Here is a 27,046-nt window from a genome sequence, read left to right as displayed (position 1 = left end):
GATCCCAAATCAAAATTCCCGATCCACAACCTAATAATTTCGCGAGGATTTTAAATTCTGAATAAAGCGTCGCAATGGACGGATCCACATGTAGAAAATTATTTTTTTTTTTAATCCAAAATATGTAAATTCCACTCAACGAGTTCATCTGAACTTGGTGACTAACTACTTAACTTGCTTGCCGAGTCTTTGTTATGTTCTTTGGACAACGTAGTGAAAGAGTGGGCGCGTCGCCTTGAGCAAATCTGTAGAGTTCAGGACCACCCATACTAAGTTGGGTTGCTGTGAGCGATCAGACTAAAATCTCCCACCATCACCAATTCGCACTGGTCAGCGTGGAGATGAAAACTAGCCAAACCCCATAACTGAATTGACATGTCTGAGGGCTTTGTCCTGCAGTAGACTAGAAACGGCTATATTTGTTGTTATTGTACACTAAAGATTAGATTTTAAGTATGATAGTCTAGGTTGGAAATATACTGCGCTTCATTATAGGGGTGTATGTTTATTTTCTGGACTAAATTTATACACACATTACAAGTAATTAATACTTTACATATTCATATTATGAATACTTTACATATTCATATTACGTATACTGATATCCCTTGAACTCCACAGGAGACTTCTGTATGTAACCATGTTTTTAATTATGCTAAAAGCCAATATAATCTCATTTTAAGAGCCACTCGAAATTTTGTAATAAAAATCCTCGAAGCTAAAGGAACCAGCATGTTTTTAAAGAAACAATCTTATCGTTTTTATAGTTTAAATATGAGATATTTATTTTATTGTTACTGTTCTTAAACAATTTTATGTTTCCTTGTTTCCTCTCCTCACTGGGCTATTTTCTCTGTTGGAGCCCCTGGGCTTATAGCTTCCTGCTTTTCCAACTAGGGTTGTAGCTTGGCAATTAATAATAATAATAATAATAATAATAATAATAGCTTCCCTACATATAACGTAGAAATTAAGGAATGTTTCCTTGTAATTTGTTGCTCTTGAAAAAAATGGGTTGTTTAAAATTCCATTATTGATCTCAAAATATTCTATATTTCTTATTCATTGATTATGTATAATTTCTCCACTCTTCCCTTACTTCCTCTCCTATCGGGCTTCCTCTCCTGTTGGAGTCTTTGAGCTTGTAGTATTTTGCTTTTCCAGCTAGGGTTGGAATTTTTTTTCCACAATTTTATATTTATTTTAATTTATAAAGTAGTACGTTTCAATATAAACAAAAGGAATTAATGTATTCCATTTGATTATTACGCATGAAGGCCTCGTCATCAGAGAATTTCTAAGAAATAATAATACTCTGCTACTGAATTTATGAATTTGACGATGCTTTGTGTTTTCCTCAAATTCCACTTATTTTCTTAATAAGCTAAAAGTATTTTACCTAATTTTTGAAAGTGATTAAAGTTATTAAATCTTAATTTTTCGACAGAGATGATGATCCTATTAACATGGTTTATATTATTGTTCCACATTACCTGGAACATGGTTCTTCTGTCTGGTCACTAAAAGCTTTCTGGGACTAATATAAAATAGCTAAATCACGTTGTGGCTGTTTATGTGTCCTCAGCAAAGGTATTTAGACCATCCACGCAATATCTGTTTTACAGTGGCTTCATTAATTCCAGTACTCTTCACGGGAACCCAAGGAGACGTCTGACAGTAGTACACATTGTAGCGGGTAAGGCTGTGATTGGCCAAAGAAAAAAATGGCATCTCTACCTGTAAAACAAAGTCGCTGTCCTTGTAAAAACTTGATCAAAAGCCTTTAAATTCATTTTACGAAGTACTGTTAAGCAAATAATATTTTCCTATACAGCACTTCGTAAAATTAAATTGATAAAAATGCTTTTGATTAGGTGTTTACATGCTCAACGACTTTGTTCTTTGTTTAACAGGCAGCGTTGCCAACAGTTTCCTTTTTGCCAACCACGGCATTACTTGCTATAATATACACCTACCAGACGTCTTCTTGGCTTCCCGTCAAGTGTACTGGAGTTAATGAAACTGATTGTATCATGATGCCTTGATCCTAGTAGTCCAATGACGATTAATCTAAATCTGATTGGTCCAGTGGTCGGTTCGGGTTACGAATGCAGTCCCAAATATCCTCTTCTTTTGCATCAGCGTTAATCTTGTCCTTGAATATTTTAATTGTAATTGAATATCGTCCATGTACCCTATACATTTTCTTTCAAACGTTGCATTTGCAGAGAGAGAGGATAGGGAAGAATTCTTTGAATTACAAAGTGACGAAATGAAAACGCATTGAATACAATGTCTTATGGAATATTTGTGAAATTGACCTATGATACATTATTTACAAGATAAACGATTATGATTGGTTGATGCTGACGTCCCACATAGTCATATTTGTTGAACCACAAATTATTATTTAAAGAATGTTTATTATTGATTTAAATTCTCTGTTGCTTACCATGAAGTTATATAAGATAATAGAGGAAATGTTGAACTTAATACCCACTGCTCTATCTTTTGAAGCCATCTAGTTTCAGTCCCTGTCGACGACTAGACTGGAACATGTTCGGCGACAATCTATAATCTATGATTAGCTATGATTAATTCATCAAGCCCCCTTGACACTTGCAATATTTGTCCCCGCACTCTGCGCAATACATCGTTAAAAGACGTGCCATTTATGGGGTACTCAGAGTGATTCAATATTTGCGCTCTGTTAGTGCCCTACATAAGCCTAAGTTATGGTAGATAACGATATCAAATGGCCCATGTTTAAGCAAACTTCATTGCTATGCGACCAGGACAATAAAGAAGTGCATTGTGCAATCAGCCTGCAATTAGTCGCAGACTGAAGGTTGATTACTGAGCAAGCCAGAAAATTGTCGGAGCTCTGAAAGTACAGACTTGACGCAAACTTTGCTCTTCTCTACCGGAACACCTGAGTAGGTGCTGGAAAAAAATTAGGGCATTTATGATGTCTGGCTAATGACACGTTAAGGGTCGCGTATGTGTGTCACCTACATTAGAGGAATAGCCAAGACCTACATAAAGCCTTTTTTGTAGGTCTTGGTATTAACTCACTAATCCAAGTTTCTTGTTTACATTTTCATTATTTTTAAACCATATTTGCCATTTCACTGTAAGATTACTGAGGGTACGACTAATTTTCCGTTTAATGAAATATTTCAATTCTTTCTTTTTTCAAGTTCCAAATACGTTCCAATCTTTAATTGCCCGAGTCGGCTAATTGGTTGTCACACCAATTGCTTCTGGACGAATCAACCAATGGACCAATTACCACTGGACAAATTATCAACAGACCAATTGACCCTAAACCACTCTTGTTTGCCTGACATGAATTTTTTTTTTTTTTTTTTTTTTTTTTAGAATATTATACTCTATTTTAATTATGGAACAATAGTCCTGGCAGGGCTATAGATCTTAATTCTACTTTTTCAGAGTCTTTAGTTTTGAAGGAAAATGGCGTTTATTTAACGTCTGGATTGATGTATTTTTTAGTCTTAGTGGCTATTGGTTCATTTATTGCTGTTTTATAAGTAATCGTATTTTATTTACTTATACCAACTTCTTTATTAAACTTTATTTTCATTTTGAAACTGTTTCTTTAAAACATGCTTGGAAGGTTAGGATCACTAATTACTTTTTCACAAAGATTGATTGATTGACAGCAAGATCTCTTGTGTTATAACTACTGTGTTTTCCATAGAGAAATATGCGCATTATGGACTGGTTTGAAAATATAAATCTGTACCTGCATTTTTGAGCTTCTTGAATTTCATAACAGAAACATTGTTTAAGCTTCGTGAAATATGAAATACAACACTGACATTTTGTGTGAATATTCCAAAGGTTTGTTTGATCCGTCATGCCCGAGAGAATATTAAGTTTCTTTTAAACGTAACCATAAACTCTCTTCCAAATTCCATACAGTTCTCCATTGTCGGCTTTTAAGAGATAAATTTTCAAGGAAAAGAAAGATATCGTATCATAGGGCATGAGTTTCGAGATGTCGCCCATGCCATATGAAAATGATTTAATGTTAAGATAATGATATCATTATTCTTGGCACTTAAAATAATTATTGTTAGTAGTAACTAACAATAATGATAATATACATCATTCATTTGAAACACTGAGTGCATACACTCAAGTCTAACATTCTGTTGATTATCAAAATCAAAATCTAATGTACCATTATCTCAATTTTATTGTCTTTTTGACAAATAAATGTCTAGTTAATTATTTCACACTTTATACATTTAGACGCTGGCAAAATAAACTTTAACACAGATGGTCTTCAATTCATTTAGGAAGAAGGATGTATAACTGATCTAGTCTCTTATCCATATCTGGAACATAAAAATACTAAAGGATTTTTTGTAAATACACCGATTAAAAGGGATAAAAAGAAAAAGCGCGAAAACCATAGTTTCAGTATTTGAACTTCCTTGGTACCAAAATGGAAGTTTAATAAGATCTCTACTGAATTTAAGAAGGAAATAAAAAACACTATAAAAATACCTATAGTTGAAATCTAACTAGCTAGTAGGTAGTAGGTTGGCCAGGGCACCAGCCACCCGTTGATATACTACCGCTAGAGAGTTATTGGGTCCTTTGACTGGCCAGACAGTACTAACGATGATATATCATTAGCGCATGACGTTACCTTGATGTTAAGAACATTAGCCGAGATATTTTTCTTATGCATGTATTCAATACCTAGAATCAAAAAGGACATTGTTATGAGATGTTTAATCCTGAACAAGAAAAGCTATTGCTTGGTTCGAAAATTAAACATATTAATATTTCAATGACCTAGTAGGAAAGGGGATTTTTAAAGCTCCACTAGATTCTATCACCGACCAAGACCCATTGAAATACTGGACAAATTTCGAGTAAAGTTTAGTAAGTGAAATGGATGCCAAACAGTATTGCTTTTTCTTCACAGTCTTCATATCATAAATGTAAGGTATCTAACCGCAACTAAAGGATAGAATGATCTTCCCTATCAGATTCCTGAATCATTGAATATCCAGAATTTCACACTTTGTGCAAATGCTTGTTGAGTAGGATGGTATCAGTCGCGTTTCATTGTCTATGTTACTTATTTATTTAAGATTGTTATTCATCTTAATATATATTAAGGGTTTTAGTTTTCTTCAATAGTTTTTGTTTTACGTCTCTATTATTTGTTGCCCTTGACTACTTCCCTGTTGGGACCCTTGGGTGAGTACAGTTGGTCACAGGAATTCCTGCCACACCTCACTCTGAGGAAGTAAGCCCTGCCAAACCTTTAGTGAACGGCGAGTTCATGTGTTTAGCTCAGCCCACCACGTCTACCAACTCTCCTTACATTATCTTTTTGGTTACTTGCCGCGAAGTAATGGTGTGACAGGGTGCACTTCTACAAAGCAAAGTGTACCAGGGAGTCCTGTGTCCAACTGTACCGTAATGCTTTTCTAACTACGGTTGCAGCTAGGCTAGTAATATTAATAGTGACAATACTTGGATTATTCAGTAATCATTCGGATGACTAAAGATAAACATTAGACGATTGGTGCATAAGCTTCCGTGCCTTGTGTGTATGTGATCTGTAATAGAGCCGGTAAATCTATCTTATGATTCGATGCAGAAAAGGTCGAATAACCTTTGGAATCTTACCTCCCAATTCCGTATTTCCAGTCCTCATATACAGTATACTTTAAACCTGTTTTGTTTATTGTTGACTCACTTCATTTTAAACAATACCAAAGACCCAAATATTACTGACTGAAACTGGCAACAGACATTGGGAATACAGTGCGAGTGGCAAAAGGCATCAGTGAAGTGAACGAGTGAAGAGAATCTGAAATTCTCTTGAATTTCATGGTTGTAGTAGTCTATTGGAAATATTCTTGCTTGGCGATCTATTGGACAGGGATTCAAGACCAGCTCAAGCTCGATAGTTTCTTGCATTGTCCGCAACCTCACCATCCTTGCGAACTATATGGATAGAGGTTTTGGGGAGCCTATAGGTCTACCTACTGAGCCAGTAGCAACCATTGCCTGGCCCTCCTTTGTCGTGGCTTGATGGAGAGGGCTTGGGCGCTAATCATAGTATATATGGTCATTCTCCAGGACATTGTCTCTGTCTCTTCCTCTGCTATTCACGAGCAACCTTAAACCTGTAAACCAGTTTCTTGGACGATGGGAAATAGAGTATAAAAACAGTAAATGGTTTGCTTTCAAGCTAAAACGCTTTCCATAGGAACGTTAATTGAATAAGATTAAAAGCTGTTTCACAAACCCAAAACTTCGAGTAGGAAATATAAAGTATTTAGAGCATGAAATACCCTTTAGAGTTGGCTTGTTTTCGCGAGACAGCGTACGTCAAGTAGAAAAATACCCACAATGTCTTGAAACCATTATTTTTCATTTCTCCTTTAGATTAAAGGAAAGGGTAAGTTGACCAACCAGGGTCAATGTAATTATATTTTCTTTCTAATGAAGATAGATATTACTAATATTCACACACACATACATACATGCATACATACATGCATATGAATATATATGTTACGGTCATTTTGGAAAATTAGTTATTTTACAAAATGACCGGCCATTATGCAAAAAGACCAAATTCGTGGTCACTTTGCAAAATGACCTAAATTTCTCGACATTTTGCAGAAGGGTCAAGATTCTTTTGCATAATGGCCTCGCATTTTGTAAAATGACCAATTATCCAAAATGACCTTAATATATATATATATATATATATATATATATGTATATATATATATATATATATATATATATATGTGTGTGTGTGTGTATATATATGTATATATATGTATGTATATATATATTATATATATATATATATATATATTATATATATATATATATGTGTGTGTGTGTGTGTGTGTGTGTGTGTGTGTGTGGGTGGGTGTGAGTGCTTGTGTATATTTTACTATAAATATATAACGTGTTTATATTTGTAGATACAACAAAAAATAACAATAAATGCAGCCGTTTCTAGTCCATTGTAGGACAAAAGCCTCAGACATTATAATAATAATAATTAGAATAATATAACGTGTATGTATTTAAAAAGTTAGTCCTCAAATTTACACATCACATTTTCCTGCTTCTAAAATACTTAGCAATATTCAGCGATCATTTCCGAAATCATTTAAATTCAAAATGGCTTTCTTTTATGAATAGTGAAAAGGGATTTTGACAACAATGGGTTAAATTTGGCATACTAACTGTATATATGCGTTGATATATATATATATATATATATATATATATATATATATATATATTATATATATATATATATATATATATATACATATATATATATATATATATATATCAACGCATATATACAGTTAGTATGCCAAATTTAACCCATTGTTGTCAAAATCCCTTTTCACTATTCATAAAAGAAAGCCATTTTGAATTTAAATGATTTCGGAAATGATCGCTGAATATTGCTAAGTATTTTAAAAGCAGGAAAATGTGATGTGTAAATTTGAGGACTAACTTTTTCAAATACATACACGTTATATTATTCTAATTATTATTATTATAATGTCTGAGGGATATATATATATCCCTTTCTAAGTAAGGATACCTTAACGTGGTGACAGGATTTGCGCATCGCCATGTACTATTCAGGGCCACCCATACTATGTTAGTTTGCTGTGACCGAAGAGACGAAAATCTCCCACCATCACCAATCCGCAGTGGCCAGCGTGTTGATGAAAACTGAGCAAACCCCAGACATGAATAAGGATATGTATGAGGTCTTCGCCCTGCAGTGGAATAGAAACGGCTTTGTTTGTTGTTTTGTTGTGTGATTGTGTGTGCATGCATATATATATATATATATATATATATATATATATATATTATATATATATATATATATATATATATATATATGTGTGTGTGTGTGTGTGTGTGGGGGGGGGGGTATGTGTCTATGTCTGGGACTTTTTTGAAGTGGAATTATCATAAGCTCTCACATATAAGTTACCTCTTTCTTTTATATGATTTTTTAAAATACTTTTTATAAAATATTTTCCCTTTATAATATCTGATCAAACCTTTTAAATAGTATTTTGTAGGGTCGGTTTATATATTACACTTTTAAATTTTTACTGAGAATTTTGATATTTTCATTTTGATTTTTAATGAATATTAAAAGCAGAAAATAATCTTTTACAGTAGCCCTAACTATTGTGCTCCATATTCTCCGATGTTTTCCATCTCTTTATACAGAAGTACTACATTGAACATAATGTATGTATGAACCTCTTTTAATCAATTATATTAATAGAATTTCTATGCAAAGGTTTTATCACTGAACAGTTTACATGTTAGCTATAAAGTTGGCATGCATATTGTTTTTTTCATTGCTGCATTGTGGAGGTACATTGTTGTGGATGGAGGAAAACGGCGTGAAGGCCAGGTGAAAAGTGGGCTGCGTGCATCACTTCTTACCGCTTGTAAGGGAAACTATTTTAATACCATAGGATCTCTAAACTGCAATTAACCGAAATCGCGAAGATAGAACCGGGAATACCGAGGGCCGACTGGTATTTGGAGAGCTGGACTCCCCTCCTTTCTATGTTGTACGTAATTGAGATGCGTAACTGTGCTGCTCTTTCGTTTTCACAATAATGGTAAGGTGATGTTCACTCAAGAAAACTATTAAGCCATGATCGTGGCTCGACCTTGGTAACTACAGTACATATTGCGAGGTTTTAATATTCTCACTAGACTCCCACAGCCTTAACCCTTGGATTATATAATGACCTCTGTACCATGACCTACCAAATTTGTTTTCAATTGTTTTTGTTAAATTACCCTGAGGAATACTTTGTTTATTTAGATATTTATTTATGATTTCATTTATATGTTTTTATTGATACCTAAATTCAGTTTATAATTGTTTATATACAGTATATATATATGTATATATATATATATATATATATATATATATATATATATGTGTGTGTGTGTGTGTGTATGTAGGTGTGTGTATGTCTAAACAGTGTTTATATATATATATATATATATATATATATATATATATATATATATATATATATGTATGTATGTATTTGTATGTCTATACAATTTATATATATCTATATATATATGATTATCTATAAAAATAAGTAATTTTGATCGATTTAGATACTAATGACTATGTTAATGGTAACATTTATAAACGAAATATAGAAATAAACTTCTCCCTCATATGTTGCTAGTGACTAGTTATGAATCCAGAAGACACTGAAGACGATTTTTTTTCTTAAGCCATGACTCATTACTGGTTCCATAAAATACTTCTTACCCATTGACTTGACGTTTGGAATCTATCTAAATAAAACTTGTCTTACTCAGTTATTTTATTTTTATTCATTGTTGGGAGTTAATCTAACCAAAACATGTTATTTCCAAAAAATAGATATTATGTATAACCTCATACCTCTTTACAGTTTGCCGAGCTGTTATTGCGAGTGTCATTCATTACAAGAATTTAGAAAACTTTACAATGAGTCTTAGAAGCACAGAGCTGCGAACACGCATGTTTGAATTCTCCTCGAGGGTAAATGTCCTCCTTCCCAGGACTGAAAGGTATAAAGTGGTAAGTGCAATTCCCCTCCAAGTCCCCTTGGTCTCTCTTGCATCAATAAAATTTGAAAACTTGGAGAAATTAGGGAAGGGCGTGAATGGCACTTGTTACAGGCACAAGTTCTCGGATATGGAAGAAACGGTGTGCATCAAAGTGTTCAAGCGCAGTTTCATCAGGTGCCGAGGCTGGCATGCCATGCTGTTGGAAGCCGAGTGGTTGAAGAAGCTTGATGATACTCCGGGAATTCCAAAACTCATTGCCTTTTCTCCACTGGCTCCTTGTGCCATCATCATGAGTGACGTAGGCACCCTCACCTACCAAGACTGGTTGTCGATAAACAGAAGGAATCCAAGAGAGGTCATCTCAGTCCTCAAGAAAACCAGTATGATCATCGACAGGACTCACGAGAGAGGCTTAAGTCACAACGACCTCCACGAAAGAAACATCGTTGTCGATGATAAAAACAACGAGCCCACAATCGTCGACGTCGGTAACATGCTGCCGTTTGGAGTAAGGAGCTGGAGAACAGTATGTTATACCCACATGCCCTGGAGGCAGATGCTCTGGATTGATGTTGTTGATGCGTCTGGGAATGTCATAATGTTAGGAAAGCTTATTCGATATAGCTTGCCCTTCTTGTCACTTGACGCTCCCATTAGAGCTGAACTGGCGACGTTGGCTAAGGAATGCATCCGGCAGGATAGCATGCCAATCAGTGACGTTGTTGTGAAGTTAGATGGCATCCTCTCACTCATGAACGACATGCCTTGTAACTCGTCATGGCAAAGAGAATAGCTGAGCTCATCTCGCTTACGCCTAATGGGAAAGAATATGTATAATGGGAGGAATAATCAAGATGTTTATTTAAGTTTATGTTTGTCTTTGTTATAACTTACGCGGAATGAATTTCCTTTTCTTTTCATTGGAAATCTTATTTGAGCTTTAGATTTAGTTTGAAAGGGACTTTTTGTAATGTTTTCAAAGTTCATTATTTTCCAATGACTTTTTAAGATTATATTTCTATAACAGCAAATACTGAATTTTAACAATTGAAGTGTTTTAATAACATATGGAGAAAAATTTATTGATTATACTGTATAAATGAATGTTTCGTTGATTTAGACCGTTTAGTAATATAGCTGATACGTGTCAATCAAAGGACGTTACAAAATATAACGCTAATCCATCGAATGCTTTGTTTTTCAAAGATTTTCAGCATCACCATATTTATTTTATTTGTTGATCATAATCTGAATCATATTTTATAATCATGGATCTTGCATTACGTGCTCGTCGTTCAAATATATCTGGATGCGATATGTAAGTAACCAACGGAGTTGCAGGAATTTTCTCTTTCCAGTGTCTTCCAGGATATAGACGCACGTAAGAACCACATAACTCTGGAGAAGGAATTTTTATCTTTTTCTCTGGAATTGCAGACTGTGCTTGAATTTATTTCAATGATAGTGATGACTATTCGAAGCACCACTTTTAGCTATGTTCGGTTTGCTTTCGAATCTTTAGGGGTTTATGGAATACGGTTTTTCTTAGATTTTAATTAGATATTATTTATATTATCTTCATAGTAGTGAATGTACTCTCTTTAAAAGTGTTTTGGTAACTAATGGAAGTACGCTAATCAATTGATTATACAGTTTAGATTAAGAGAGTGATGGTCTCATAATGAATATGGACTTTCCTTTCATAGGATGACAAAAATAACAAACTATAAAACTCGAGATTTGAGATTTTAACAAATCGGGCTCTAGTTTTATGGCATTCCCGTCATTCAACAGTGTTTTCTCATATACTTGCTTGAAGTGATTAAATAACTGACACTACAGTTAGGTTTACTTCTTGGCTTTGAAATTTGCATTCATGTAAAGAGTAAATGTCGCTCTATTTTCTCTAAAAGACTAGCTCATAATAGGCATTCAGATTAATACTGTGAACAAGAATTCGTCAGAATCCACTTTTACATTTACATTGATCCAACTAGAACATACAGTATTCTGCATCGTGAAATAGCCATTTACGTGAGATATATCGCTGTCTTCTATAAGGTGATTAGTTCCAACTTGATTTATTGGGTATCATATACTTTGATATTTTCGGTTAGTAATCTCATTTAGCATGTTTTATTGCCGGTTGTACACCCGTACATGTAAATATGATTATGTATATTTATATTATGAACTCAAGTTGTAGAGAATGGGTTAGTAACTGTATATTGAAATGGTTTCATTCCTTGCTAATTGCTATGGGTTTGGAGTATGTTTGAATTCAGTAAGATCATACTAATAAGAAGAAGAAGAAGAAGAAGAAGAAGAAGAAGAAGAAGAAGAAGAAGAAGAAGAAGAAGAAGAAGAAGAAGAAGAAGAAGAAGGATGGCAAAAATAAACGCTGTTATTTAAAGTGCAACTAATACCCCTAAGAGTTTTTTCAATGTCACTTCTTGGTCCACCAAAATTTATGTTCATGTGTAACCGGGGTTTTCTTAGGTATGTATATTGTTAATATTTAAGCGTGGGTTATGATTTATGGGTAGCCTACTATTTTAAAGCTGAATAATGTTACTCCATCCCAAGAAGCTCAATAAAAAGAGTAAAATAAAATGTCAAAATGACGATTTGAAGTTAACAAAGTTAAATTTTTTACATTTTGCTGTAAACTATTGTTTCTCAAAAATAAAGTACTAGAGATAGCTTACCTGAATTTATTTTGCACCTTACAGAACTACGGTGAATTTTTTACCAATGATACATAGTTTATTGTTACATGTGACAACTATTAAGCAGTCAAACGAAAACTTATAAGGTGAAAAACCTTTTACATTGAAACAAAATTTATATTATTATAGTTAGATTTGTCCATGTAAGTAGGATTAAATTTTAGTCTTTGATTCTGACCTTAGCGTCAATTTAAAGTGGGATATTTGTTCTTTCCATGTGTATTATGGAAAAATAAAAAGATCTAAATGATACCTAGAAATTACTTGAACAGAAATTGCTGTACTTTGCTACTAAAAAGGTCTATTCCAATCATTTTTTGTTTAATACTATTTATTTCAGCTACTGGCTAACATAGTTTGTGACCAGTCCTTGACCGAATGAATAATCTTGCAATAACGATGATTATGTTATTAACATATGTTTAAAGTAAAACATTGTTATAGAGCTGTAAATTTTAATCAAGGCTCTTACATCACTACAAAATTGAGCCAAGAATGGTATTTTTATTCCAATAAATATACGGAAACGGATAGTCTTGTACCTAAGACCTTCCTATATAGATTTGTCTTCAAAGTCTGACATTTGGTCCAATTTGTATATTTAATGAAGACTGACAGACCACTATCATCCTGCCTCTTGGAAGATCTCTGAAACCTGCGTATTGGAGAACCTTACATATATGGCACCAAGTTATGAATCTGGCACAAAAAGTACATGGAATCCTCAATGAAGTTTGAATTGCAAATGGAGAATTAACGTAGAACCTGCGTAAGAAATGGTGATGATGGAAGTCCCTAAGTTAACTCAGTTAGGAGAGAGGAGAAAGACAGTTGGCTGGGTTGAAGGTTATTTATATAAAATGCGCAATTACAAGCACATTGGTATGTGACAGTTTTGCAGAATCCTGAAGAAATCTGTCACGTTCTTTCAAAGGGAAATTACAGGTGCTTTTTTTTTTTTATACAACCTCCATATTTCTTCTCAGACGGGGATCACTTATTTCACTTTATTTATTCCTTGATAAAGTGTTACAAGTAGTAGGTTGGCCAAGGCACCAACAACCCGTTGAGATACTACCTCTAGAGAGTTATTGGGTCCTTTGACTAGCCAGACAGTACTATATTGTATCCATCTCTCTGAATACAGCTCATTTTTCCTTTCCCTACACATGTACCTATTCTTTACATATTCTCCTCTTTTCTCATACACCTGGCAACACTAAGATGACTGAAAAATTCCTCTTCATTCAAGAGGGTTAACTAACGCACAGTAATTGTTCATTGGCTAATTTCCTTTTGGTAAGGGTAGAGGAGACTCTTTAGTTAAAGCAAGCAGCTCCTCTAGTAGAATGGCACTCTAAAACCAAACCATTGTTCTCTAGCCTTGGTATAGCCTATGTGCCATGTTCTTCCTCTGTCTTGGGTTAGAGTTCTCATGCTTGAAGGTTCTCTCGGACGCACTATTCTATGTTTTCTTATTTCTTTTCTGCACTGGGCTGTTTTCCCTGTTCGAGCCCTTATATGGCTTATAACATCATGTTTTTTTTTTAACTAGGGTTGTAGATTAGCTTAGCTAATAATGATAGTAATAATAATGAAAGAAAAAATAAAAATATTTCGAACATTATAAATCCCATTGCATCAAGTAAGATGCTTTCATTCTAGCTTATTTCGGAACAATTTATTTCTGAAAGACATCCGTCCTAAGAAAATACTGAAACAGAATACCTGAAATGAAGCTAATCTTTTGATACATTTATTCCACCTGTCTTCGAATACTATGTTCCTATTATGTAAGATGTAATATGTACCAATATATTTCTTCCACGTGTAAAATTAGCTGTAATACGAGGGTACGGATATCTGTGCCATTACAAAACCGATTTATTTTACATCTTTATACGTTCAATAACGCAAATCCGCATAAATGAAGGTCGAAATGATGCCTTTAAATTAGCCAAAATGAAAATAGTTTAGACTTTAGACCTTTTGGTAAATATATATTTGCCAAAGTATGAAAAAATGAATTAATTTCTATTATTTTGATATTTTATTTTAATTTTTCACTACTTCTTACATTGTTTATTTATTTCGATGTTTCCTTTCCTCACTGGGTTATTTTTCCCTGTTGGAGCCCTTAGGCTTATAGTATCTTGCTTTTCCAACTAGGGTTGTAGCTTAGCTAGTAATAATAATAATAATAATAATAATAATAATAATAATAATAATAATAATAATGATTACAACATGCAAAACTTCAATACATTGTCTACAGACACACACGTGTGTATATATATATATATATATATATATATATATATATATATATATATATATATATATACAGTATGTGTGTGCGCGCGCGCGCAATCAAACGTAGACAAATCTAAATGTTTGTCTTTTATACTACTATAAAACTTTATCGAATTTCCTTTAGATGTTGGAATCATTTAGAAGCTGAGATTACGTTGTTTATTTTAATTTGATAAAAAGAGAAAAAAATCAAAGATCAAAATACGAATTAAGATTAGTTAAACATATTTTTTTTTTTTTAAAGTTTAAATTCTCGTATTAACTCGAAAAGCGGGCGCATAGACCATCCAACTGGCCCTGAAATTTTTGCTGACATTTGAATACACGTATTCCACTGTAGGCCTATATCCTTCTCACGCCACACAAGATTAATAAATTTTGTCTGTCTGTCTGTCGGAGAGAGAGAGAGAGAGATTAGGTCTAGAGTAGCCTACACTTCCTGTGATTAGTACCGAGTACCATAGATAATTCACCCGATTCAAGCATGCCTCCCTTACTATTCTTCTTATTCATGGGAAGCAGAGTACGGCTGATGATGACGATGGGACGGACGAAAGAAAAAAAAAGAAGTTACTGTTTGCTGAGAGCGAGAAGGGGAACAAAAAGGCGCCCACTTCTCTCTCGAGCTAATGTTTGCTATGGTTACAAAATCGCTCGATTATTGCTACCTTTCAGCAATAGCTAGGAGGTGTTATGTCTGTTCCCTACTTCGCTGACCACTCTGTTTGAAGGTCACAAGAAGGGAACGCCACGTAGATAAACACGTACAAAAAATCGTTCCGAGAGATTCTAGCCATTACGAGAGAGTACTCAGGACAAAATATTGCCCTTTTGTTAAGCTCCCATTCTGATTATTATCAAGTTTACTAGCTAAGCTACAACCCTAGTCAGATTATTATTATTATTATTAGGTAGTAGGTTGGCCAGGGCACCAGCTACCCGTTGAGATACTACCGCTAGAGAATTATGGGGTCCTTTGACTGACCAGCCAGTACTACATTGGATCCTTCTCTCTGGTTATGGTTCACTTCCCCTTTGCCTACACATACACCGAATAGTCTGGCATATTCTTTACAGATTCTCCTCTGTCCTCATACACCTGACAGCACCGAGATTACCAAACAATTCTTCTTCGCCCAAGGGGTTAACTACTACACTGCAATTGTTCAATTGCTACTTTCCTCTTGTTAAGGGTAGAAAAGAGACTTTAGCTATGGTAAGCAGCTCTTCTGAGCGAAGGACACTCCAAAATCAAACCATTGTTCTCTAGTCTTGGGTAGTGCCATAGCCTCTGTACCATTGTCTTCCACTGTCTTGGGTTAGAGTTCTCCTGCTTGAGGGTACACTCGGGCACACTTTTCTATCTACTGTAATTTCTCTTCCTCTTGTTTTGTTAAAGTTTTTTTATAGTTTATATAAGAAATATTTATTTTGGTATTGTTACTGTTGAGAGAATATTTTATTTTTCCTTGTTGCCTTTCCTCAATGGGCTATTTTCCTTGTTGGGGCCACTGGGCTTATAGCATCCCGCTTTCCCAACTGGGGTTGTAGCTTAGCAAGTAATAATATTAATAATAGTAGCTAAGTCACAACCCTTCTTGGAAAAGCAGGATGCTATAAGCCTTAAGGCTCAGACATATAGGGAAAGGAAATAAACTACATTATATATGATAAGTAATGATATATATATATATATATATATATATATATATATATATATAAATATATATATATAAATATATATATATATATATATATATATATATATATATATATATATATATATATCAAGAGAGAATTATGCCCGCCTGTTCAACATAAGTACATTTGCAGCAAGGTTGAACTTGTGAAGTTCCACTGATTCAACTGCAAGCTTAAGATTATTCCACAATCTGGTCAAAGCTGGAATCAAACTTCTAAAAAACTGTGCAGCCTAGTATTGTGCCTTGTGATGAGAAGGCAAGACAGAAGTAACTGCATAGTTAGTACTATGCAAAGGATGGAATAGTGGGAAGATCTGAATGTTAAGGACGGTCAGATTTATGGACAATCTTACGCACATGCATAAAGAACCAATTGAGCCACGGTGCCAAAGATTAATAACCAGACCAGAAATAAGAAATTTAATGTAGACAGCAAGTGTTTGTAAAACAAATTAAGATGCGAGTCAGCAGCTTAAGTCCAGGGATAGCCTATTGATTCCCACTCTAGATAACCATTTCAAATTTAAAGCCACTTTTGTAATCTTAATTACCTAAGTTACAACAATATTCTCTTACGGGCTGCCCAGCGGCAAGAGCCCGTGTCTTACATAAGGTAAGGCAATCTACACACACACACACACACACACACACACACACACTCACCACTCTAGACTGTGGTTAATAGACTTTCAATATAGGGTATCTATTGCCTTAGCAAATTCGTAAGAACAAATAGAAAAAAAGGGCTATAATTCTAGGTATAATTTCATTGATAAAATGTCCTGATGATTATTGAAGGAAAGTAAACATTTGATCAAGGGCGGGACTGAACAAGCCAGCGGAGGTGTTATGAAGTATACCATGTTTCCCCTAAAGAATCTTCTTGGAAATACCGTTTCCAGCCATCAGTAATAATGGGAATTTAGACTGAATGTTCCCTTTAATTATTTTTTTTTATTATATGCACCATTAATACAGAACCCAATGAATATTTTGTAGCATTAGGTGAAACGAGACAATGGCTGTGTAACTTTAGGGAGATTTTGGTTATTACAACTAGTATTCTCTATTTATTTATGAATTTCCTAATTTGTTGTTCATATAAAAAAATCATTCTTGCCAATCCTTTCTATACTTGATTTGATTTATCGGTCAGTTTATTTATTATTGAAAATCTATCTTTAATGCGATTTTAAGTTTTTCTATTCAGCAACCATTTGAAAAATTACTGTAATTGCGAACTTAACGTAGATTATATCTCATGCTACGCATTCAAAGTAATGATAAAATTCTTATTTACGCTGAATTCGCTGTTTGTGTGCATGTGTTCAATTCTCTTAAGATTAAGGTAAAACTTCTAACTAACCTCTAAAGGGAAAATAACTATTGAATCTGGGTTTCTATTTATAGACTGAGATTTCCTGCATCATCTATTATCTCCCAAAGAATCACCATTTGATAGTTGATAGAGAGATTTCAAATATTTGATAATAAAATCACATCTCCGTTGGCAATGCCCCCAGTGCTGACTTCTTCTTCTTCTTTCCCTCTGTTATGCCTACATTAATGGGTCGGTTGCCGGGTGCGTCCTCTCAAATGGCTTCTATCAATGGCATCCTCTTCCACCAAACCTCTTCTCTCCCTATCATCCTTCACCTTATCTTGCCATCTAATTATCTGCCTCCCTCTTACTCTTCTCCCCCTAACAGGTTCTTCCCAAGCCCTCCTCACTCCCTTCCCACCATACATCCTTAACACGTACCCACACCATCTCAATCGTGACAATTTTATCATCTCTGTAATCTTTACTGTCTGTCATTCTTCTTTTTTCATCATTTTCCAATCTTTCAAGCAGTTATGTCCCCATAATCCACCTCAGCATTTCCATCTCAGTTCTCTCAATCTTAGTTTCCTCTTTCCGTCTTAAAGCCCGTTTCTGGTCCATATATTAACGCTGATCTTATTACGGTGCTATAGATCTTGACTTTTAGCTTGATTGACATTTTCTTATTACACAGCCACTCCTGCTACCTCCCTTCACTTCCCCCGTGCTGCTTTTATCCTATTCTCAACTTCAGCCTCACACCCTGCCTCCTGACTTATAGTAGATCCCAAGTATCTAAATTGTTCTGCCTGTTTTATAACTGAGCCTCTACTTTCATGTTTGTCTATCCTGTCACTAGCTTCCTTAATACTCACCATAGCTTCAGCCTTATCCACATTTACCATCAAGATACCCATTTCCAAAGTCTCTTGCCACTCTAAAACCCTTCTCTGTGATTCTTCCTCAAATTCAGCGATAATTACCAAATCTTCAGCAAATAGCAACTCCCACAACTTCTCATTTCTGATCTCTTCACTTAACAAATCCAAGACCAGCACAAATAAAAATTGGCTTAATACATACTGACCCTTGGTGTAATCCAACACTAACTTCAAAGGTTTCTGTATCGCCAACTGCTGTTATTACTTTTGTCCTTGTTCTTTTGTATATCATCTCTACCATACTAACCAATTTCTCTAGGACTTTCCTCTTCCTCAAGCACCAAAACATCACATCTCTTGGTATTCTATCATAAGCCTTCTCTGCATCTACAAAAGCACAGAAGAGCTTCTTGTTTCCCTCTAGTCTTTTTTTCCTGTAACTGCCCTCCCCCTCATGAATCCATACTGCTTTTTCCCAATCTTTACAATCTCTAGTACCCTCTCAAAAACTTTCAAACAATGCTCTGTTAGTACAATTCCCCTGTAGTTACCACATTCCATAATGTCATCTTTCTACTTGAATATAGATACCATTAGACTCTCCTCCCAGTCTTTCGGCATTATTTCCTCTTCCTATATTGCTCTCAATAGATCCAGCATCCATTTTTCCACCTCTGTAGCTAGTATCTTGACCATTTCAATTTGAAACTCTGATGTACCTGTTGTTTTACCATTCATCATTTTACTCAAATCCCGCTTCACTTCTGTATTCTGTATCTCCGTCACTGGTCCCTTCACCCTTTGTGCTCCCTTCTCTCTCTCTCTCTCTCTCTCTCTCTCTCTCTCTCTCTCTCTCTCTCTCTCTCTCTCTCTCTCTCTCTCTCTCTCTCTCTCTCTCTCTCTCATTTTCAGTTTTCAATAGTTGCTCAAAATATGCTCTCCATTTCCTCTTAATGTCATCATCCCTATGCAATATATTTGCATCGGTATCCTGATAACCTACAGTTGCCCCAAATCCTGTCTTTGCCTTTTTCCCCATGTTTGAAATCATATGGATTCCATTTTCTCCTTCTTTTGTTCCTAGCCTTTCATTTAATTAATAGCTCTACCGCTTTTCCAATAGCTATGCCTTCTTTCCTCCTAGAATCGTTTTCCTTTTCTCTGTGCCGTTCCTCTGCTCCTTGTGCCGGTCTTACTTTCCAGTCCTTAAATGCCTTTGATCTTCTTTTAAAGGATTGTTGCACCTCTCTGTCCAAACACCACTTTTCTCCTTTTGACACACCATATTCGATGATTCTTCCCAATAACTCCTCTGTATCCTCTACACATATTTATTTCATACCCATCTAGATGTTTTCCACTGTTACCCCTTCTAATATATACCCTTCCACTCTCTCTCTCTCTCTCTCTCTCTCTCTCTCTCTCTCTCTCTCTCTCTCTCTCTCTCTCTCTCTCTCTCTCTCTCTCTCTCTCACACACAATCCTATTAAATAGCTCGCAGTTTTTTCATTTAAGGTCCCAAACCTTAATTCTACATCTCTTCTTTCTCTTCTTGGGTGTTCTACCTATCATTTTAAAATCCATCACTAGCAGTCTATGCTGTTTAACACATACTTCCCCAAAAAATAACTTTATAGTTTATCTCATTTTTTTTGTCTGCTTATCTAACCAATATGTAATCTATTTGGCTTTCCACTCCTCCACTTTCATATGTTAGCAGATGCTTATCCAGCTCCTGAAAATCATACATGCCATTTCAAACCTCTGAGCCATCTCTAATATACACTCTCCATCCTTATTTCTAATTCCAAACCCATGGCCTCCATGTACCTCCACATATCCATCCCTTCTCTTCCCCACTCTGCCATTCTTGTCTGCCTCAAACTCTTGTCTAAATAATTATTTTTCTTGTTTTTGACAGCCCATCTGAAGGGTATACGCTGAAATTATATTTAGTATCTTTTCCCCTATTATCATTGGGATCTTTAAAAGCTTACCATTTATTATCTTTACTTCTACCACTTTTTTCTTCCAGTTATTACCTATTATGACCCCAACATTTCTTCCATCTTGTGACCCGATATAATAGAGCTCATACCCATTTCCTATCTCTCTAGTTTCATTTCCTTCCATCTAATCTCCTGCAGACACAAGACATCTATCCTCCACCTCTGCATCACCTCCACTGTCTCCCTCAATTTTCCCATAAGAGTACCAACATGCCAAGTACCCTCTCTGATTTTCCATTGCCACTAGCTTCTCTGTCCGCAATCATGAACCCCTCTTCCATTTATCATACCAGTATGTGGATCTTGACGCCGGTCGCTTACAGGGACGGAACGCCCTAACCGCATCTACATTTCTAATAGCATCAGGCATGGTTCATAATTTGGCTGAGGGTTTTTACAATCGCATGCCAGTGCTGACGTGAGCTGTCTTAATCTAAACCACAGACCAACGAAACAGGTGGTGAGAGGGTTTGTATATCATTTTTAGCTAGTAATAGCAGGATGCTATAGGCCCAAGGGCTCCAGCAGAGAAAAATAGCCCAGTGAGGATAGGAAATAAGGAAGTAAATAAACTGCAAGATTGGCAATGAACAATTAAAATGAGATATTTCAAGGACAGTAACATTAAAATGAATCTTTCTTATATAAACTATAAAAACTTCAAAAAACAAGAGAGAGAAATAAGATAGAATGGTGTGCCCGAGTGTACTCTTAAACAAGAGAACTCTAACCCAAGACAGTGGAAGACCTTTGTAGAAAAGCTATGGCACTACCAAAAACTAGAGAACAATGGTATGATTTTGGACTGTTCTTCTTCTAGAAGAGCTGCTTACCATAGCTAAAGAATCTCTACTACCTTTACTAAGAGAAAAGTAGCCATGATGAGCAAAGTTGTACTAGTCAAGGCCACCCATAATGTTGGTTTACTGTGAGCGACCAGACTAAAGTCTCCCACCATCGCCAAACGGGCCAAACCCCAAACATGAATAAGGACATGTCTGAGGCCTTTGTCCTGCAGTGGACTAGAAATGGTTGTATTTGTTGCTGTAGTTGTTGTTGTATATTATAATGACAACAATAGCGTCAATATTCCTAATTATTTATATATATATATACATATGTATATATACATACATATATATATATATATATATATATATATATATATATATATATATAGTAGGCTGAAATACGTGCAAGGCAGTATTACGCAATTATTTTTTCTAAAAGGTTATATTTTTGGTAGTCAATACTTACAGTATTTGATTTTCCATTGTAAACTTTAAACCTACGTCAATTTTTCCTGTAATGGAAAAAGTATTGACTTTAAGTCAATTTAAAGGAAAAGATGACATTTTTAGATGAGGTTTTGAAAGGTCACAGAGAGAGAGAGAGAGAGAGAGAGAGAGAGAGAGAGAGAGAGAGAGAGAGAGAGAGAGAGAGAGAGAGAGAGAGCATCAACATTAAATATTTTATCTGTGCTCCGTCTTCTTTCTTCACTGCTTTCACGTATTCTGAATATAAGATTTCCATTTTGCTTTCACGTATTTTAAATATAAGATTCCCATTTTCAAGTTATGTGGAGCAGATTAGAATAAAAGGTGTTAGTTTTCGAAATAGGAAATTGCATGTATCCCTTTCAATTCCATTCAATTGTGTGTCTTAAACCACGTAGGCCAATTGTTTTTAGAATTAATATACAACAATAATAACAAATGCAGCTATTTCCAGTCCACTACATGAAAAGGACAAAGGCTTTAGACATGTCAATTCGTGTCTGTGGTTTGGACAGTTTTCATCACCACACTGGCCAGTGTGGATTGGTGATGGTGGGAGATTTTCGTCTGATTGTTCACAGCAAACCAACCTAGTATAGGTGGTTCTAATTAGTACAGCTTTGCTGATCTTGGCAATATGCAATCCCTTCCATCATGTTAAGTTATCCCCTCTCAGAAAAAAATTAATATTAGCTACTCTTATATCCACACTATTTGGTACATAGTAAACCATTCCTGCTTTGTATAAACCAGATTACCTTGTCACTCACTGTCTATAGGAAAAGGCAACCCTTTTGGCTGATATGCCAAACAGTAAGCAGTACAATGACAAACTAAGTCTGCCTCATTCCCGATTTCTCGAAGCTACACTTACTAGTTTCACTTTCGAGTTCTACACTGGACTACACAATTGGAATTTTTTTTTACCACCTTGATACTTATGACTACTGTAAATCCAAATGGTAATGTTAAAGACAGGATTTCTTAGTTCCAATGCTGTCTGATATCTTAAACAAGTAAGCTAGAAGAAGGTCTTTTTGTACCTGGGAAGTTGGTAATTTTACCTCATTAGGTGAATATCAATTTGTTAGCTCTATTCCTGCTGATTAGCCTACCGTCTATTTTCTTTACCACCCCTTTTAACCTGTTTTTTAATGTCTGTTTGTAAAACGTCAGAAAGAATATAATGTGATTAATCATCTTTACTGAATTTGGACTTTGGCTGGTTAAAATATGATACTTCAATTTCTTGCAAAACTGGAATTCGCTACAAGAAATGGATGCGTGATTGCTATTTTGGCATTTTTCTCTGTATAATCAATTAAAAGGGGGTTGGGGCATAACTTACGTAATGTTCAATTAAAATGTGAACACCACTTTATTGTCTAAATCCATTGATTACTTTTGAGAGACTGGTCGTGGAGTGCTGCACATTTGTTTCATTTGCTTTTGGAGCCAATTCCCTTATATTCTTTTACGAAAGCCCCTTTTTCCCTCTCTAGCTCCTTTTCTGCATGACTACCATCGCAAGATGTCTTCCACAGGGAATTTCAATCTATTTCAAGATTTAGTGTAATTTTATCCGTTTTGGTCATTGATTAGGTTTAAAATACTCTATGTTCAGTATAGCTATTGTTGTATATCTAAAAGTAAAAAATATCTCTGAAATAATTACCCACATGATGCACAGCTCATCCATGTATCACTTGCCAAAACAGAGGAGTGATGGGGTGATGTTTATTTGTGAGCAAAGCAAGCGACGTTGAAGCAGAGATCATATGAGGAATGGGATATAAAGTACAGGTGATTATAATACTTTAATAATGATCCATGCACATAGCACAGCCACGTACTGCTTGCTTGAACAGAGCAATTTGATAATGTTTATTTGCGAGTGAAGTGAGCCATGAAAGAGAAAAAACCATTTGAGGGTCATGATGTGAATCATAGGTAATTATAATACAATACTTTTAATTTCACGGCCCTTACACAATCCACATATCTTTCCAACTGGCTGGCTATCTTGTTTTCATTATGCATTTCTTACTATTACAATAGCTGCAAATAACTAGTTCTTGGTGATATCCTCCCAAAACCCTTTTTCCTACTGAGATCCTCCATAATTATCATTATATAGTGGGGTACAAAACTCATGAAAGGGTGGTTTTCCCCAGTATTCATGAATATAACACAAAATAATAAGTAAGAAAAATATAGGGTTCATGTATTTGGCTGAAATTAAAGCATTATATATTTACCCTTTGGCTTTCACAAGGCATGTCGTGCTTGTGATGCTCCTCTCACTGATTCAGTGTTGTACATAAGTCCCTTAATTATTAACAAAAGTTGTATGATTGGTTTCGACTTCCGGATTGGTCTCGACTTCACGGCTACTTTTGATCATGATTTCTTAACCTGGACAAATTAGAATTGTTGTATTTCTTGAATTATTATCAAATTTTTAACTGATGTAGCCTATTGCAGTAATTTTTCACAGGCACTATATTGACAACAGAAATATAAATTCCAGTGTTCCTCAGGGTAGTGCTCTTGGATTTTTATTTCATATATATAATGTGTGAGGTTTGAATTTAGAACAAGGTAGTAGTAGTAGGTTGGCCAAGGCCCCAGCCATTCATTGAGATACTACCACCAAAGAGCTATTGGGTCCTTTGATTGGCCAAAAAGTACTACATTGAATCCCTCTTTGGCTACAGCTCACTTTTCCTTTGCATACACATACACCAAATAGTTTCGCCTGTTCTTTACACATTCTCCTTTTTCCTCATACATCTGACACCACTAAACTAACCAAAGCATTTTTCGTCACTCAAAGGTTTAACTCTGCACTGTAATTTTTCAGTGGCTACTTTCCACTTGATAATGGTAGAAGAGACTCTTTAGTTATGGTAAGCAGCTCTTTTAGGAGGACATTCCAAAATCAAATCATTGTTCTTTCATCTTGGGTAGTGCCATAGCCTCTGTACCATGGTCTTCCACTGTCTTGGGTTATAGTTTTCTTACTTGAGAGTGCAATCAGGCATACTATTATATCTGTTTTCTCTTCCCCTTGTTTTTTTTTTTTAAGGGGTGTCGGGCAGACATAATAAAGGACATGGATGCCGAGTAGTTTATCAAGAGGTTCCTTTTTCCCTATCTGTTTCTTTATCTTCCTCTCGGGTATTCATTTTCAAAACCATCATTCTCCTCCCTTCAGTTGAAGTGGCTATCCTGGAGGGTACTCAGCCTTGCATGGTGTGTCGACTCCACCATGTTGACCAATTTCATCCGACAATTTGTCTTTAGTCTTTGAATTGTATGAGTTCCTTTACATACATTCTTCTACTGTACATATTGTTTTTGTTATTATTTTTAAGTTTGTTTTCAAATATGATGAAACCTTTTTATTGTTTTAATTCTTATTGTGTCTGATGATATTGAGTTAAATGTGGGACATTGAGGTAAATGTGGGACCAGTACCTCCTAGACTTTGCCAGTATCGTCTAATGTATTGCAATATTTGTTTACTGCATGGCAATATCCAAGACCTTGCAGTCGCCTCCAGACGGTATTATATTCTATAACATTTGGTCTCTCAAATGAACCAATGATCTGAGCTCCTTATTCCAAGTTTTAAGAAACTGATAATTTTGAAACTGGATTGCATACCTAGGGCAAGGGGAGTGGCAATGTATATTAGGACTGAGTACCCTGTTTCTCATAAGTCCTGCCATGAATGTGAATGTCATGAGATTCAGGTCATAAAAGTTTGTAGCAGGCATAATAACTTTTATTTATGTTCAATCTATACGAACCCAGACTTGGATGATTCTATATTTGATTGCCTTCTTACTATTATGACTAAGATACAAGAAGATGATATTAAGGCATCTATTGCGCTTGTTAGTAATTTCAACGTTCACCACTGGGAGTGGTTAAAGTCTGTTTCCCCCACTGATCAAGTTATGAGCAAATCATAAATGAAGTTACTCACAGTCTGGTAACTGCTTGGACCTTGTATTCACTGACTCTTTTGGTGTTATAACAAATTAGGATGGTCTTCCAGCTGGGACGTCTGATCATGCCTTGATTCCATTAGAAATCAAGACTGAGCAACCTGTCCCTGATGTGTCATACACTGTAAGATAGGCTGTATATAAAATCTCAAGCGGCTGGAATGCATTTTGAGTTATCTTTTCCATTTAAATTGGACACAGTTGTATGAAACTGTTGAACCTGTTGTTCTCTTGAATGAGTATCTGGTAAATATAATTGGTAGGCGTATCCCTACTCATGTGTTAGAATACTGAGTGAAAAACAAACCATGCTTCAATGATTATTGCAGACACCCTTGTTTGGAGAAGCAAGAGGCCTATCATCTTTGGAAGGGTAACAGACCAGGTTTGACTTGGAATAACTATACTCAGCTAATATATGTTGCTCAGAGAATTTATGCTTTAACTGAAAAGGAATAAGATTTTTCCATATCAGAAGCCCTTTTTGGTACAACCCAGGAACATAAGTGGTGGGCCACCCTTAAATCTCCACTCTTTGATGTAGACATAACAGTTCCTCATTTACTTAAACCAGATGGCTGTCACTCACTGCCCAAAGGAAAAGACAATCCTTTTTGCTGGTAGTAGGTTGGCCAGGGCACCAGCCACCCATTGAGATACTATAGCTGGAGAGTTATTGGGTCCTTTGACTGGCCAGACAGTAGTAAATTGGATCCCTCTCTCTGCTTACATCTCATTTTTCCTTGCCTACACACACACACCGAACAGTCCCGCATATTCTTTCCACACTCTCTTCTGTCTGCATATACCTGACACTGAGATTGCCCTACAATTCTTCTTTGTTGAAGGGGTTAGCTACTGCATTGTAATTGATCAGTGGCTACTTACCACTTGGTAAGGGCAAAAGTCTCTTTAGCTATGGTAGGCAGCTCTTCTAGGAGGACGACATTCCAAAATCAAACCATTTTTCTCTAGTCTTGGGTAGTGGCATAGTCTCTGTAACATGTCCTTCCACCATCTTGAGTTAGAGTTCTCTTTCTTGAAGGTACACTCGAGCACACTATTCTACCTAGTTTCTCTTCCTCTTGTTTTTTGAAGATTTTTTAGCTATATATGAAAGATCTATTTCTATGTTTCTGT

At 35.4% G+C, this 27,046-nt stretch overlaps 1 protein-coding gene across 3 annotated transcripts in view; it reads left to right on the top strand.

Annotated features, from left to right (window-relative positions):
- The window catches only part of LOC137625034 (uncharacterized), a 186,838-nt gene extending 174,486 nt beyond the window's left edge, over positions 1–12,352 (top strand). For all 3 annotated transcript variants that reach the window (XM_068355975.1, XM_068355981.1, XM_068355969.1), the window contains one exon: positions 9,516–12,352. In XM_068355975.1, coding sequence (XP_068212076.1) covers positions 9,572–10,447 — 876 coding nt within the window. In that variant the 5' untranslated portion in view covers positions 9,516–9,571 and the 3' untranslated portion in view covers positions 10,448–12,352. The remainder of the gene's footprint in view (positions 1–9,515) is intronic.
- Positions 12,353–27,046: the final 14,694 nt, after the last annotated feature.

Source organism: Palaemon carinicauda, chromosome 2 (genome assembly GCF_036898095.1).
Source record: "Palaemon carinicauda isolate YSFRI2023 chromosome 2, ASM3689809v2, whole genome shotgun sequence".
In the NCBI taxonomy this organism is placed as follows: Eukaryota; Metazoa; Arthropoda; class Malacostraca; order Decapoda; family Palaemonidae; genus Palaemon; species Palaemon carinicauda.
This window is presented reverse-complemented; position numbering and strand designations above follow the sequence as displayed.